This window comes from Schistocerca serialis, chromosome 1, assembly GCF_023864345.2.
Source record: "Schistocerca serialis cubense isolate TAMUIC-IGC-003099 chromosome 1, iqSchSeri2.2, whole genome shotgun sequence".
NCBI classification, from domain to species: Eukaryota; Metazoa; Arthropoda; class Insecta; order Orthoptera; family Acrididae; genus Schistocerca; species Schistocerca serialis.
In genome coordinates, this window is record NC_064638.1 from 810378268 (window position 1) to 810393152 (window position 14885).

At 42.6% G+C, this 14885-nt stretch overlaps 1 protein-coding gene across 2 annotated transcripts in view; it reads right to left on the reverse strand.

Annotated features, from left to right (window-relative positions):
• Window positions 1–14316, reverse strand: part of LOC126484167 (5-phosphohydroxy-L-lysine phospho-lyase-like) — a 325588-nt gene extending 311272 nt beyond the window's left edge. The window contains exon 1 of one of the 2 annotated variants that reach the window (XM_050107574.1): window positions 14132–14315. In XM_050107574.1, the coding sequence (XP_049963531.1) occupies window positions 14132–14214 (83 nt within the window). In that variant the 5' untranslated portion in view covers window positions 14215–14315. Of the gene's footprint in view, window positions 1–14131 lie in introns of both variants that reach the window. The other variant, XM_050107582.1, reaches the window with a different exon arrangement.
• Window positions 14317–14885: the final 569 nt, after the last annotated feature.

Genomic DNA, 14885 nt, shown 5'->3' on the forward strand with positions numbered 1-14885 from the left:
GGCAAGAGGGTTTCAATAGTGTGTTCTCAACTATCATTCAGCGAATGTTACTGCGTGTGGACCTCCGCACCAGGTGCTCGGTTCATGCAGCCATACTGACTGCTGTTCGTCGGCGACGAAGGCTGGAATTTGCACGCCAACACTGGATGTCTACTGAGTTACGGGAGGTGGCCTTTTCAGGCGAACCACTTTTATGTCCCATCGGACAAATGGCCATTGGCGTGTACGACGCTGCAGCAATCGTCAAATGGGTCCAGGCCAGAGGATGGAACGTTATCGTCTGGGTAATGTGTTCCTGGTATTCCCTCGGTGGACTCGTCATTCTTGAACGCTCAATAATTCAGCGCAAGTGTGCATTTATCATTGGGAACCATGTGAACCTCCACATCCAGTTTATTTTTCCTCTTCATAGTGGTATCTAGCAACAGGGAAATGTAACGTGTCACACAGCTAGTAGTGTACATGTGTGGTTCGAAGTGCACCAGGATGAGTTTACCATGCTGCCCTGGCCATCTCTGGGTCCACTGCGATCGGCCTGTCCGCGCCCTGGAGATTCAACCGAGAAACCTAGCGCAGCTGGCTAGGGTGCTGGAGTCAGCAGGGCTCCACATCCATGTCGACACCTTCCAGAAGCTCAATGACACTTCTTTCACGCCTCGCAGTGGTTCGCGCTGCAAAAGGTGGTTATTGAAGCTTTTGACATTAATCTGACTGCACGGGGTATGTGAGCGTCAAATCATTTTTCGGGGTAATAAAAAGCGATATGAATTAGAATGATCACGTAGAATAAGTATCGGGTAAGGCGGATCGAGGACTCAGATTTGTTCAAGGGCTCTGGGAAAATGCAATGGACCTGTGAAACAAATCGCATATATGACGCTAGTTCGATCAGTTCTGTTGTCACAGAATTGGAGTCGACATCAAATAGGCATGACAACACACGTGAACTGACTAAGAGATGCGGTGCTAAGACCGTAACAGATTATAGCCCATTCGAAAATGGAACAGCTGTGCTTGGGAAGTGAAATAGGAATATTTGGAAGAAACACGACGTAGTTCTTCCGACACCTGTTTGTGTTAATTTAGAAAACTTGTATACGAAACTGACTGTGCAACCGTTATGCTGTCAGCAACGTAAATCTCGTGCAGGCAGCACGGGAATAAGATGGGAGACTTTAGAGTACACATCGAAGCACATACAGCCTCCTTTCCATCGCTCATTTACGCGAATATAGAAGAAAGAAAATCGATGATATAGTTACGGTGTATCCTGCGCCATGGACCGTAAAGTGGCTTCTGAAGTATATACGTACAAGGAGCAGTCAAATAAAAACAGTACAAATGAAAGAAGGTAATCGCCGGAGCTGTTCATACATTTCTCCCACTGTGGGACAAGATAGTCAATGCCTTTATGGAAAAGTGTTGCCTGCGGTACCATGATTGTACCAAGGCACCTTTCGTCCGAAGCAAAGTGGCGGCCACGAGTGTCTTTCTTCAGGGCTCCAAAAATATGTAAATCGCATGGGGAGAGACGGATTGTACGGATTATGTGTAACAGATTCTCAGCGAAACTTCTGCAGCGTAGTCTAAACAACCTTGGCAACATATGGGTGGACCACAAGATTCGCTGGGAAGGCCTTACACATCCCCCATACAGTTCCCATCTCTCACCGTGCGATTTCCATATTTTTGGAGCCCTGAAGAAAGACATACGTGACTGTCGATTTGATTCGGACGAAGATGTCCAGGCCTGGGTACCATCACGATTCTGTAGGCAACCGCAGATACTTTTCCATGAAGGCCTGGACTGTTTTGTCTCGCAGAGGGATAAATGTATTAGCAGTTATGGTGATCACTTTTGAAATAATAAATTGTTTACTTAATTTTTCCCATGTGCCTTGTTTTCATTTCACTATCTCTCGTAGATCCCCTCAAGCATGAAAGTGGAATTTGATGTCTCAGACGTTCCACAAAACTCTAGGAATCTTGCTGATTTCTTTCGTCATAGGGATAAAAATTATGCATCAACTTTTGACAGGTGAATGCAGCACTGGATCGGCTACGGCCAATAATCAATTCATAGCAGATCGACTTACGCACGCACGTATCACAATGGCGGTAGGACAACCATCTTGTAAACACTATGTAGAACAGTAGATGCTTCCGGATTATTTTTTCGACACTGTCAACTTTGCTTTTTATCTCTGCTGTTATCACCCAACACTACTAAACAGTTAGCAGTGGTTGGATATACAGTATAGTCACTGGCCTGACATTCTGAGGCCGTTCTTAGTATAGTCTACATGTTTTTGATACATTTGATCAGTGTTATGATATTTATATCTACCAAATTAAATGGGAGTAACAAATGCTGAAAATGAAGAAGTTCATGTTAACAATGATTTAAGGTTGCAGCTTATCACTAACGGCGTTCAATTTGTTTGTTAAAGAGGTAATAGAGAATGTGCGACGCAAGGCTGGTAACGATAATAAACTGCAAGGATAATGCAAAACAGTTACCAAAGCTGAGGTCCATAAAGGGCGCGGCCCCTTCTGCTGAAAGAAGGGAAAGTTACAATAGACAAGAAACATAGCAGAGAATTCACAGGTCAGGAGAAATAAAACAAAGATGACACTACAGGAGCGCAACAGAAAGGAGAACAATGCTTTGTTAAAACTACAAAATTTGGATAAACCCAGTGGAAAAGGAGAAATAATTGTAGGAGAACAAGATGGCGTGATATGTGGTATGGTATTAACATAGTAGTGATGGTTACAGCGAATGTAACAGTAGTTGAAGGAGACAAAGCTTGTCTGCGGTTTGTATACAGGGAGAAAGAGATAGACAACGACCAGGAAGAAGTGGAGGATGATGTATGTAGGTTCGAAGACTGATGATTATACAAGAAATGGTGCCTAAGAAAAGATGGGCTGCAAACAGCCACGTAACGGAAAAGCCTGATACGGTGAAGAAATACCTGTAGGAGAATAAGCGCAAATAAACACCTGAATTGGCCATGACCATGAGAATGTCAGAGTCAAAGCGAGAATCTAACCACAAAAGCCTTCATCTATTTTAAATGTCGTTTTAATTCTGTGGTTTCCCTTAGACATCACTTTCTCTTCATTTCTTGTGAGAAAGGGAGTTAGTGTCGTCGTGCTGATACACAGGGTTAGTGGCGATTTGAATCTTCATGCATATGTCATGTTCAAATTAGGAATCTTGTAACGGAGCTGTTGTGGAATGTTTGGAATGGAATACGGCAGTCTGTATAATACAATGACAAACCTCTGCCTTTAGGAGCTATCAGGACTACATTCTTTGCCAGCTGTTGTCACTAAATCCTCTTCGCGTGCAAAGGATACGATGGACGGTAACCAGAAATTTATCTTGTCAGAACTCTTCGTCGTTAAAACTCTCTCTCTCCTCCAGAAGCAGAATAGCCAATCTACTAAGCAAATACTGACGGACAGAGAGGACTACGAGTATATATAGATAGCCTGCAGATCTGTAAATGCGTGTTTGAAATGAGTCATCAATTTCTCATGAATGATTCTCAGGCGTTTTGTTGGTTGGTACCACAGTAAATTACATGCAGGACTGAATTAAGAAAGGAGCAAGATCTGATTAGGCATATACACTAAATCGTGTTCTTATTGATTCATATGAAACCTGGTATATAACTTTGTAATAACTCGTCGCATAAATGGAAGGCATCATCTAATGTTTTAACGGCGTTAGAGAATTGTCGGCAGTCTCCGAATCATACTTAATAAATTCATTCCAACATTTTGTGGAACAGATCACTTACAACTACCGCGTGTCGTATGAACCGTATCCCTCTTTCCGAAGCTCTCGAATACTGTCTGAAAGAGTACACAGATAGATACAAAAGTCGTAGTTTTTTCTCTGTCCTGGAAGGCAGAAAGGTTACGAGCGTTGGCTACACTGTAAAATACATGTCATTTCACTTATTATCACCTGCTAGAAGCCGGCCCGTGTGGCCGTGCGGTTAAAGGCGCTTCAGTCTGGAACCGCGTGACCGCTACGGTCGCAGGTTCGAATCCTGCCTCCGGCATGGATGTGTGTGCTGTCCTTAGGTTAGTTAGGTTTAATTAGTTCTAAGTTCTAGGCGACTGATGACCTCAGAAGTTAAGTCGCATAGTGCTCACAGCCATTTGAACGATCTGCTAGAAAATGTTGAACCGCTTAGGAACCGTTTAAGATATCATAATTCTGTGTTCACCCACTTGAATTAGGAAAAAGTCCTCACTAAGCGACGCACTACGTCTTTTAATAGCCATATTGGTTCGAAAGATATCAGTATCAACTTCCCTTTTCCACATGGATATAATAATATTTGCTCCTAGTATCGAAATTTTAAAAGAGACGAATTCGACGGCATTCCTCACTTTAAAATTCAATTAGTAGTTTCAGAGAAATTTCAATATTTACAATTTTGGATTTATCTCTTTTGAACATGAAATCTATTGCTGTCTACGCACAAGTTCGTGTTATACGGAACTTCTGCGTTAGGCTGTGGGGCGCTCCAGCTTGACGCAGCTAAGAGCCTTCTTAGAAATGCGAAATAGTGGAGAGAGGTTTAGTTTAAAACTGATAATAATCACACTTTACTACATGTAGTAGCACCGACACACCAACTAGCAGGCAAAGGACATAGCGTCTAAGGACAATTCAACAGTTAACTACTGTAACATTTCTACTCTTGTTTCTGCCAGAGCTTGCAAAGAAATGTCCACGTCAAAAATTGAATGGATTTGTAAAACAAGAAAACTGAGGTATGAAGATTGTTAAGTAGTAACTTTGCATCATGAGTTTAATGTCAAGATACACAGCTAAATTGTAAAATGACATCAGTGACAGCAATAAAAATGAAATCACAATAATAAACACTTGCTTAAAAGACCCATCGTTCACTGCAGTGCACTGCTGCGGGTCGCTGATGCAAAAACTTCTGGACAGACCGAAGAAATTCTCCCTTGTCCTTACACATGCTGCAACAATGGACTTTTCAAATCCTCTTGGTTCGTCGGAACTTGTGCATAGATTTTTTGATCTCGCCGAAACTACCAATCGGATTTTGAAGAGTGAAACTCCATTCAGTTCGTCTGTTTTAGAATGACGATACTATATAGCAGTAATAATTACCATAGTCCCACTGGAACCAACGCGACCATGAAAGGAGACTATACGCCGTTTAGTGAGGACTTTCTCATACTGCATCTAGGAAAAAAGAGGATTGTAATATGTTAAACGGTCCATGAAACATCTGAGGTGAACATTGTAGCTGGCTCACCCTGTATTAATGTTTATAGTGATCTCCATGGTGTTTTTTCTGAATATTCCTGCAAAGAAGATGACATAGCTTTTGTTTAGTGATATCGAGTCTGGCCATGATTTCTGTGTAAATGAGTGGCGCGTATTCCAGTAAAGTTAGTCTGAAAGCAGTGATTTTCCACAAAGGACGCTTACTTCCTTCCATTCCAATTGGTCGTGCAATTTTTCTAAAGGAGACATATGAGAACTTTAAAGTACTGACCACGTCTATCCAGAATGAGAAATACAAATAGCGTGTAAGTGGACGTCTGAAGGTAAATGAAATTCTTCTCGACATCTGTATCTACATATATATTCCGCAAGTCACGTACGCTTTGTGGCGGGGTACCCTGGGCCAGTACGTCATTTTCATTCCTGTTCCACTCGCAAATAGAGCGAGGGAAAAAACGTCTATCTATGTACTTCCATGCGGACCCTAATTTCTCTTCTCTTATTTTTGCGATCCTTCCTCATAATGTACGTTGGCAGCAGCTTTAAATATCTGTTCTCTAAATTTTCTCAACAGTGTACTCGAAAAGAACGTTGCCTTCCCTCCAGGGATTCCTGTTTGAATTCCTAAAGCGTGTCCGTAATACTTACGTGTTGTTCGAACCGACCGTTAACAAATCTAGCAGCCCGCCTCTGAACTGCTTCGATATCCTCCCTTCAATCCGACCTCGTAGGTATCCTAAACACTGGAACAGTACTCAGGAGTGGGTAGCATAGTGTCTTGTGTGCCGTCTCCTTTGCAGACGAACCAAAGTTTCCTAAAATTCTCCTAATAAACGGAAGTCGACCATTCGCTTCCTCTACTACGATTATTACATGCTCGTTCTATTTCATATCACTGTACAACGTTACGCCTGGGTATTTAATCGACGTGACTGTGTCAAGCAGCACACTGACAATGCTGTATTCCAATGTTACGGGGTTGTTTTTCCTATTGTATTAATTTACATTTTGCTACACTTAGAGCTAGCTGTCATTGATCACACCAAGGCTGGTTTCTTGGTTCGTATTTCGTGGGAGTTGACCAAACAGCGAGGTGATCGGCCCCATGGATTAGGGAAGGATGAGGAAGGAAATCGGCCGTGCCCTTTCAGAGGAACTATCCCGGCATTTGCCTGAAACGATTTAGGGTAATCACGGAAAACTTAAATCAGGATGGCCGGACGCGGGTTTGAACCCTTGTCCTCCCGAATGCGAGCCCTGTGTGCTAACCACTGTGCCACCTCGATCGATCATATCAACTAGAAATTGTGTCTACTTTGTATTTTCAGTACGTTCTCCGTGAATCTCAAAATATCTCAGAGCTTTCTGCTACGTTTTTCAGCCTGCTCTCGGTCCCGAGAATAATTTGAGAGTGTGTAATTTCCTGGAGGGCAGTAAATTCGGGAACTTTGTTACCTATACAATCACAATTTAGTGATAAAATTTTGACAGTCGAAGTGTCATTACTCTGAACGCGGTCTGGCTTCGCCCTCCGTGTGTCTTCTGGCAAGTGTTCATCGGAATACATCAAACTGCCGTTTATCCTAAATTAGCCCCATTGCACCCCGCAAGTGTTCTGTGACCTGAGTAGCTGCTTCCTTTGTGCAGTGCATCCTTGAAGGGGAGTCCTACAGTTCCCCATCCCATAACGCCGCGAATGGGACAGCAGTGAAAGAACAAATCGCTGTTGGGGAAAAGAATCGCTTGCTCGTTATGAACTACTGCTTGGACAGAAGTATGTGATGAAAACTCGCCTCTGTTTCTGTCTACTCCACTCTACCCCAAGAATGAGTGAGTACCTCCGGTACACATTAAATTGGGTCTCGTCAAAAGGTTTAGTGAAAACTATGGGCAAAACTTCATTCACATTCATGCATTCTCGAGAGAAGTCTGCAAGGAGCAAGGAGCAAAAATAAAGCAGGAAATAGTTGTAGGACCACAGAATAGGGAATTAAAGTCTGATGAACATTTCCTTGATTTGTTGAGCGATGTTGAAAGTATGCCAAGGCTCTCTTTCACAAATGGCAGCAAGGAGTTTCTAGCCAACCGCAGGGCACAGAACTATTGCGATGTACAGAAACTACTGAGATTGTACCAACTTATTGAATGTAATATATTATTTCTTGTATCATGATTTGGCTTCTTACTTTCTAACCTTGGCGCCGTGACGAACACTGAAAACGGTTTCCCCAGGACATTTCTCAAATGGAAAAACGTTATCACGGGAATTGGAGTACCACAGTGTTGTGAGACTGCGGGTGATTCTTATGATGCGGCGTCCCTGAGACAAAGAGGTGCAGGAAATCAGGAAGAAAATACTTTTCAATATGATTCCTTGCTCTGTTACATATTCCTTTGTTCTTTTGTGTACTATTCTTTTGTGTGTTATTTGCTTTTGGAAGTGTCGCTGCGAGAGCGTGTAATTTTCCTAGATACGTACATACATACTCACACACGTAAATACATACGCGTACAATGATAAATCAAAACATTACGGTCACTGCCCAACTCTGATGGTGTTACGGGCACGTGACGCAGTTAGGGAAGTCTAGAAGCGGAGCAGAGACGAAAGGGAACTCATTCTGGCAGCGACACCGACGAGGAAGTCCACTAACATCAGGGACTGTGACAAAGGGCGGATTTTTATGGCCCGGCACCTGGGAACGTGCACCTCGGAAACGGTGAAGTTCGTCGGCTGTTTGTGCGCTATTGCCGCGAACATCTACGGAAAGTGGTCGAAGGACGGTGAAACCACGAATAGGCGACAAGGTGTTGGACGTCTACGCCTCGTCACAGAACGTGGAGGTTGGAGGCTAGCGCACTCTGTAGAGCAGGATGGGCGACAGTGTGGTGGGAAAAACGACGAGAGAGTACGGAGTTTGAGAGCACCCCGTTCAGCACCCATTGCTGAACCTGGTACACCGCCGCAGACGACCCATGCGTGTTTCCATTTTCAACCAACGACATCGTCTGTTATGATTGCAGTGGGCACAGGATCGTCAAAATGGACCGTGGATCTATGGAAATATGTCGCCTGGTTACATGAACAACGTTTATTATTACACAACACACAAGGTCGATGGTCGTGTCCGCATACGCCATCATGCAGGCGAACCGCTACTCCAGACATGCATCGTGCCGTGGACGCAGGACGGTGGGGCAGTATCATACCAGGCAGAGTTTTGCTGGGGAAAATCCCAAGGAAGTGGAATTCACGCACGAAACAGATAACTTGTTCGTTGCAAGAATGCCATTCTGCGTCACGGAGACTCTTACTCACAAAATTCCACGAGTTCAAGTTTCAAAACAAATCAAGGGACACCCAACCTCGCGCACCATACATCTTGCGTAATGATCACGGTGCCACAGCTAGATATATCCTGGCATAAAAAGAGGGGAACCGACACTCTTTATTTCAAATGGTTCAAATGGCTCTAAGCACTAAGGGACTTAACATCTGAGCTCATCAGTCCCCTAGACTTAGAACTACTTAAAGCTAACTAACCTAAGGACATCACACACATCCTTGCCCGAGACAGGATTCGAACCTGCGACTGTAGCAGCAGCGCGGTTCCGGACTGAAGACTTTATTTCCACGAATCGAATAAGAAGGGGGAAAATGAAACTGGATCACTACGTATTCTCCACCACACAGCATAAGGTGACTAGGAATTCAGATATGGATGTAGATGCTCAGTCTGCCGTTACCTCTCTGCTGGTGTTCCATGCTTTGCAGGAGTCCCTCCTGTATAGTTTTCGGTGTTGTTTTCTCCGGGAGAAATCATTTAACTGTTGTACCATAGTCACAGACTAGTGTTTGGTCGAAGAACAGAAGTATTCCTTTAAACGATGCAGGCCATGAAGGGAAATTTTGTAGTAGATAGTAATTGTGAACCTAGTCACGTATAGACACTTGAACTTTTCCTTTGGCAGGCGTACGAAATCCAATTGAGCACTGTTCTGGATTATTGTTTAACCATGTCATATTTTAGGTATTGTGTCTTGAAGTGCAGAGAGCGACAGTGAAAACTGAATTCAATTACTGCCAAGTTAACTATATTAGTGGCCACATCCACATACATGCTAGGGAGACAGTTGTGTCCTAGATTATGTCGATGGTGGACTGTTGTGATTGCGGTGACCATGATTTGAGAACACAACATCGAGGTTATCTTTACCCGTACTAAAATAGTTCGAGTCAGATATCGTTAGATATTTCAAAAATTGCGTTCTGAAAAGCTAAACCTCAAATTTAAATGAGAACCATTCCCCCCACTGCATCATACATTCATTACAAATCCACATAGAAGCATACGATTCATAAGAATCTTTTGTTCAGAGGCATGAAAAATAATAGAGCAATAGGCAAAGTGAACTGTGGTTAGCCGATCACTGAGGAAGAAGAGAAGTTTTCATTCGCTTCAAAGAGTACCTAACAATTTAGCTTATGGACTGACGCAGCCTCCACTATTTCAACTCGCACCATATTCAGCTGGGAACTGATTGCTAGCACCTTGTCACGATATAAAACACATTCATATGATGTTATTTTATCCGTGTTGGATCTTGTAAACTCCGCGGCCGTTAATGATAGTTAGTGAATGACGCAACCAGCCACAAATACTTTTTTAATGTTTTATTTTAGCGCCATAACCGGTTTCGGGCTAGCATGCCAATCCTCAGACGGATAATATTTTTCGTTACACTTATGTTTTGGTGAACAATGTGCTGCCTGCTCCACACTGTACAAAAATATTCGAGCATTTAGTGCTATTTGTCAGTTGCTTCATTAATAAAAATACGCTGAAGTGCTTGCATTTTTATATATGATGCAAATAGTTGTAATCACTTACATACGTTCCAGTAGATGACGATTTGTGTTGTTGCGGTACATTTGATTTTCTAGCTCGATGTATATGTTCTTGAATTCCACATGGCATACATGTTGTAAATAAATTATTGTGGCACATTTCGTAATATTTTTAAAATGTGTATTGAGCATCACACATGTGCTATGCACTTGATGTTTTTGTTTACAATGCAAAGGTTATCATTAAGCAAAGAAATACAGATATCGTTCATTAATTATTAACCAAGGATGTAAACTGAGAAAAGATGATGTGTGGGATGTGCGAAATGTAACACGTTAATAACAGAAAAATGTTTACGTCTAATATAAACTTATTTTTAAATGCTCATTTAGAATGTGTTGGGGTCAGCTAGCCAATAAACATTTTCTCTATAATTTCCTTGGGCTGTTTACGGAAATCAAACACAAATTGCACCCCTAACACTCACACCACTGCAACTAAAAGAGGATATCTTGAAGCTCATCAAGCACTCCAACTTCTTGACGGTTATTATTATTTGAGGTGCAACAGTAATGTAAAACGGGTCGTTTTTGTTGCTTAAAAACTTAGTTGTAACTTTCTAGAATGACGACCAAGCCTCACTCAGCTATTTTTGATTCGAAACAGGACTCGAACATAACTGTTCGTGTGTCAGGTCCAACAGACACAACTTATTACAGTTTCGCTTCCCATGGTTGAGGAAAAATCTGGAAGACATACTCGAAACAGTGTCTATCTTTGGTTAAGATGGTTAAGGCTTTCACAAACTTGGCCCAGCTTAGTACGTGGAGGTAATGACAGATTTTGTTACGGATCCAAGGGGTTACTGCGTAAGAAGAGGTAGGGCCAAAGAGATTATCATAAAAGTTACAATAGTTATCAAGCAGTACAACAGTTGCACAGAAATTTCAACTTCATATTATTATTTATCGAAGTAATATATAAATTATGTCTCACTGAAATCTCCAAAAATGTTTTTTTTAAATTTTTTAAATTTTTTTAGAGAAAATACCAATTCTAACTGTAATGATACACCACATTAAGATTCAGCACACTAAAAAGAACATGAATAAGACATTTGCATTAATAATGCCTTTTTTCGGCGTTAGCCCCGTGTAATGCATCTAACAGACTGAGTTACGAGCTTATCTTTACATGATTTATGACGGATCGGTATGTAACGTATTAAGAAGGCAAAACTTGTTAGCGTTGTCTTATTGCGTGAAAAACGAACACTGTTATAGTAACGGTCTACGTTTATAATGTTGTGCAGCTAGGAAATTTGTCAGTAGATGTCTGGAAGACGCCACGAAAAAGTAATTCCAGTACTGAATCTTCGAATGAGTGTGATGAATGTTTTGTTACCCTGTACCGATTATGATCGAAAATAACATCGGTTCGTAAATAGCGGAATTATTAAACACCAGGCCGTTTCTCTGGGGACCTGAATTCAATACGTAATTGACTGAAATGCAAATTTGCTGAAATGTTATGTGAAGCCGAAGGATATAACATTGCTGATTTTAGCTTCAATTTCTTGTGATCATTTATCGAATAATTGTGTTCCTGATCAGTGTAGACGATATTTTTCTAAAGTCAGACTCTACATCGCAAAGGAGGCGCTATTGATCTTTTACTTTGGCGGCATTTTCACGTAGCGTGGAGTTGGGATGTAAAAGAGTTGATGGAGGTAAAAGTTTATTTGAATGCTCACATCAACTGTTTAACGGCTATTATGGTTTCAACTGACTAATCATTTCGAATACCTCATACCCACTTCTTGAACGATGGCTATGTCAAACTGTTTATGGACTACGGGTACTGAAACTGGTATAGTCATAAATACTTTACCTGTGTACTGACTGAAACAAACTTTTTAGTTAAAAGTAATGCACTCCCTGGAGGTGTTAGTTACTAACAAATGAAAAAATCTAACAGAGACAGAGAGACGAGGTCGACGATCTGAATACCACCAAAAGGCTTTGTTCGTTTCACGAGCAGATGTTGCTTTCCTGTAAGACACCGCAGTTGTGGAAGGTCGCGTAAGAAGAACTGTAAACCGGTCGGTGGGTCTGGCAGAGAAATTCGTACGAGTGGTAGGACCAAATGTTACATAAGAAAAAGGGTCCATTTTGATGCCGTGTTGTTTGACTTACAAAAGAGGTTCCATAGTGCTCCACATTGTCGTTTGGTGAACAAAATGCGAGCTTATCGAGTATGAGACCAGATTTGTGACTCCCGAGTACCACAAGGGAGTGTTGTAGTGCCATTGTCGTTAGCAATATATAAAAATGATCTAGTGTAAAACGCCGAAATCTCTCCACGAGGTTGTTTGCAGATGATGTTGTCGTTTGCAGGACTGTAGTAACACTAGAGGACTTAGCCAAACGCAGGACGTCCTGTAGAGTACGGAAGATTGGTATCTGCACTGGCGGTTGAACATGTGCAGAACGAAATGGAACATACTGCACGTAAATAAGCGCAGAGATCGATTACTGCTCGATTATGCTGTTGGTGAAAGGTAACAGTAAGCACCGTACAGTACTTATGGATAACAGTCCGGAGCGATCTAAATACAGGGTTTAACATGGGGAATGGTCAGTATTCAGGGCTACATGACAGGAACGATCATTCGAAGCAATAGAGTTTAGTAAATATGGGCTCTAAAATGCGTACCTTAAGAGCTATGAGGTAAATCTTCGATACTGTGAAACAAATCTCTTCTAATGCAAGCTCTTTGCTTTCCGTATTTTGAGAGGTAGTGGTATCCAGCTAAACAATAAAAAAAAATGCCTAGTTGACATGGGCTATGAGATCCATACCTTATGAGATATGATCACTTCTTCACCATCGATATTGTCAAATAAATCTCTTCTTGAGCAAGTTCGTTTGTTTCCTTGTGTTGAGACATGGTAGTATGGACGCAAACAAGAAAAAAAAAAAATTGTTCAAATGTCTCTGAGCACTATGGGACTTAACTTCTGAGGTCATCAGTCCCCTAGAACTTAGGACTACGTAACCTAACTAACCTAAGGACATCGCACACGTCCATGCCCGAGGCAGGATTAGAACCTGCGACTGTAGCGGTCGTACGGTTCCAGACTGTAGCGCCTAGAACCGCTCGGACACTGCGGCCGGCTAAACAAGAAAAAAGTGTCTAGTGAACATGGGGTCTAAAATGCATATCAAAAATGAAGTAGTGCCCAAAGCTCTTAAGGTATACAATTTAGAACCCATTTTTACTCCACTTTCGAATGATCATTCCTGTCATAACCCTGAATATTAACCATTCCTCCAGAGACAACCTGTATAATGACCACACACCTCTAATTGTAGAACATATGATGCCGGGTTGGAATTCATTGGAACAGCCTAAGGAAAAGCAACTCAACCACGAAATAGACGGCTTACAACAACGTGTTTGATGTATTCTTGAGTGTTATTTATTAGTCTGGAGCCGTTACCAAGTAGGATTAACAGAGGAGAGAGACAGAGAAAGACAGAAAACCCAACGACGACGGCAACTATTGTCACGATGTTGTTCAGTTGGCACGAGAGCATTACAGATATGCTCAACAAACTCCCGTCGCAGTTGCTTCAAGACAAGCGTCGTGTATGACGCAGAGGGTCGCAGCTGAAGTTCCGACAGCATACGTTCAAAGAAGAGTCAGACGATATTTGCCACCTCCCACATGTGTTTCGCGAATTGACAACAACCAGAAAATCAGAAATATTGCAGTTCGTACGGTAGTTTATAGACTGTCGTTCTTCCCATGCACCATTTGTGAATGGAACAGAGAATGTGGGAAGTGATAGTGTTACCAGAATTAATATGCGTCGCACACTGTTAAGGTGGCTTGCTGAGCTGTAGATGTGTAGAGATAAGCCAAATTACCACAAAATGAATTCCGGAACGAACAAGCACGCATGCTGAGAACGGCAGAGTACTCACGAGATATACTTCTGGCGGAGCAGCAGCGTCTGGTCCCTGGTCAAGCTGTCGCCATCCGAACAGCCGCCGCTGCGCGCGTCCATCGCTCGCACTCTCTACTCGCGCCTTGCGCCCAGCTGCGCCAACAGTCGGCAGTCTACGATCGGCGTCGGCCGGCGGGTTCTACCTGGACTGCCGCCAGCTCTCCCAGAAGCCGTGGCTTTCTGCCCGCCTGCTAGGTGGCGCTGTCGGCGCGTAGTTCGCCGTGCGACCGTGCTGCGGCAGCACCGTGTAGTGGCTGCGTACCTCCTGTCTCTTGTTCTCGTACTCAGTTTGATAACGCCACAGAAAGAGAACCACGGCTCAGAATGACGTCAAATTTGACAGTTTATTTATGATTATGGGGAAACGTCACGAAAAAAAAAGAACACGCAGCACACAGCTGCTCCTTAGTTCACGTCTGAGCCGCACAACAGGACCGTATCCATGACTGATCGCGCACTGCTGGTAAACCTCCTTCAAGAAAGCAGTGACTATGAGCCCGTAATCCTGCAGAAGTTCCAGGCAGAGTATGAAGAAAAGGAAAAGGGCACAGATCATCCCCGTTTGCAAGAAGGGACGCCGAACAGATGTGCAGAACTATAGACCTGTACCTCTAACGTCGATCAGTTGTAGAATTTTGGAAAACGTATTATGTTCGAATATAATGACTTTTCTGGAGACTAGAAATCTACTCTGTAGGAATCAGCATGGGTTTCCAAAAAGACGATCGTGT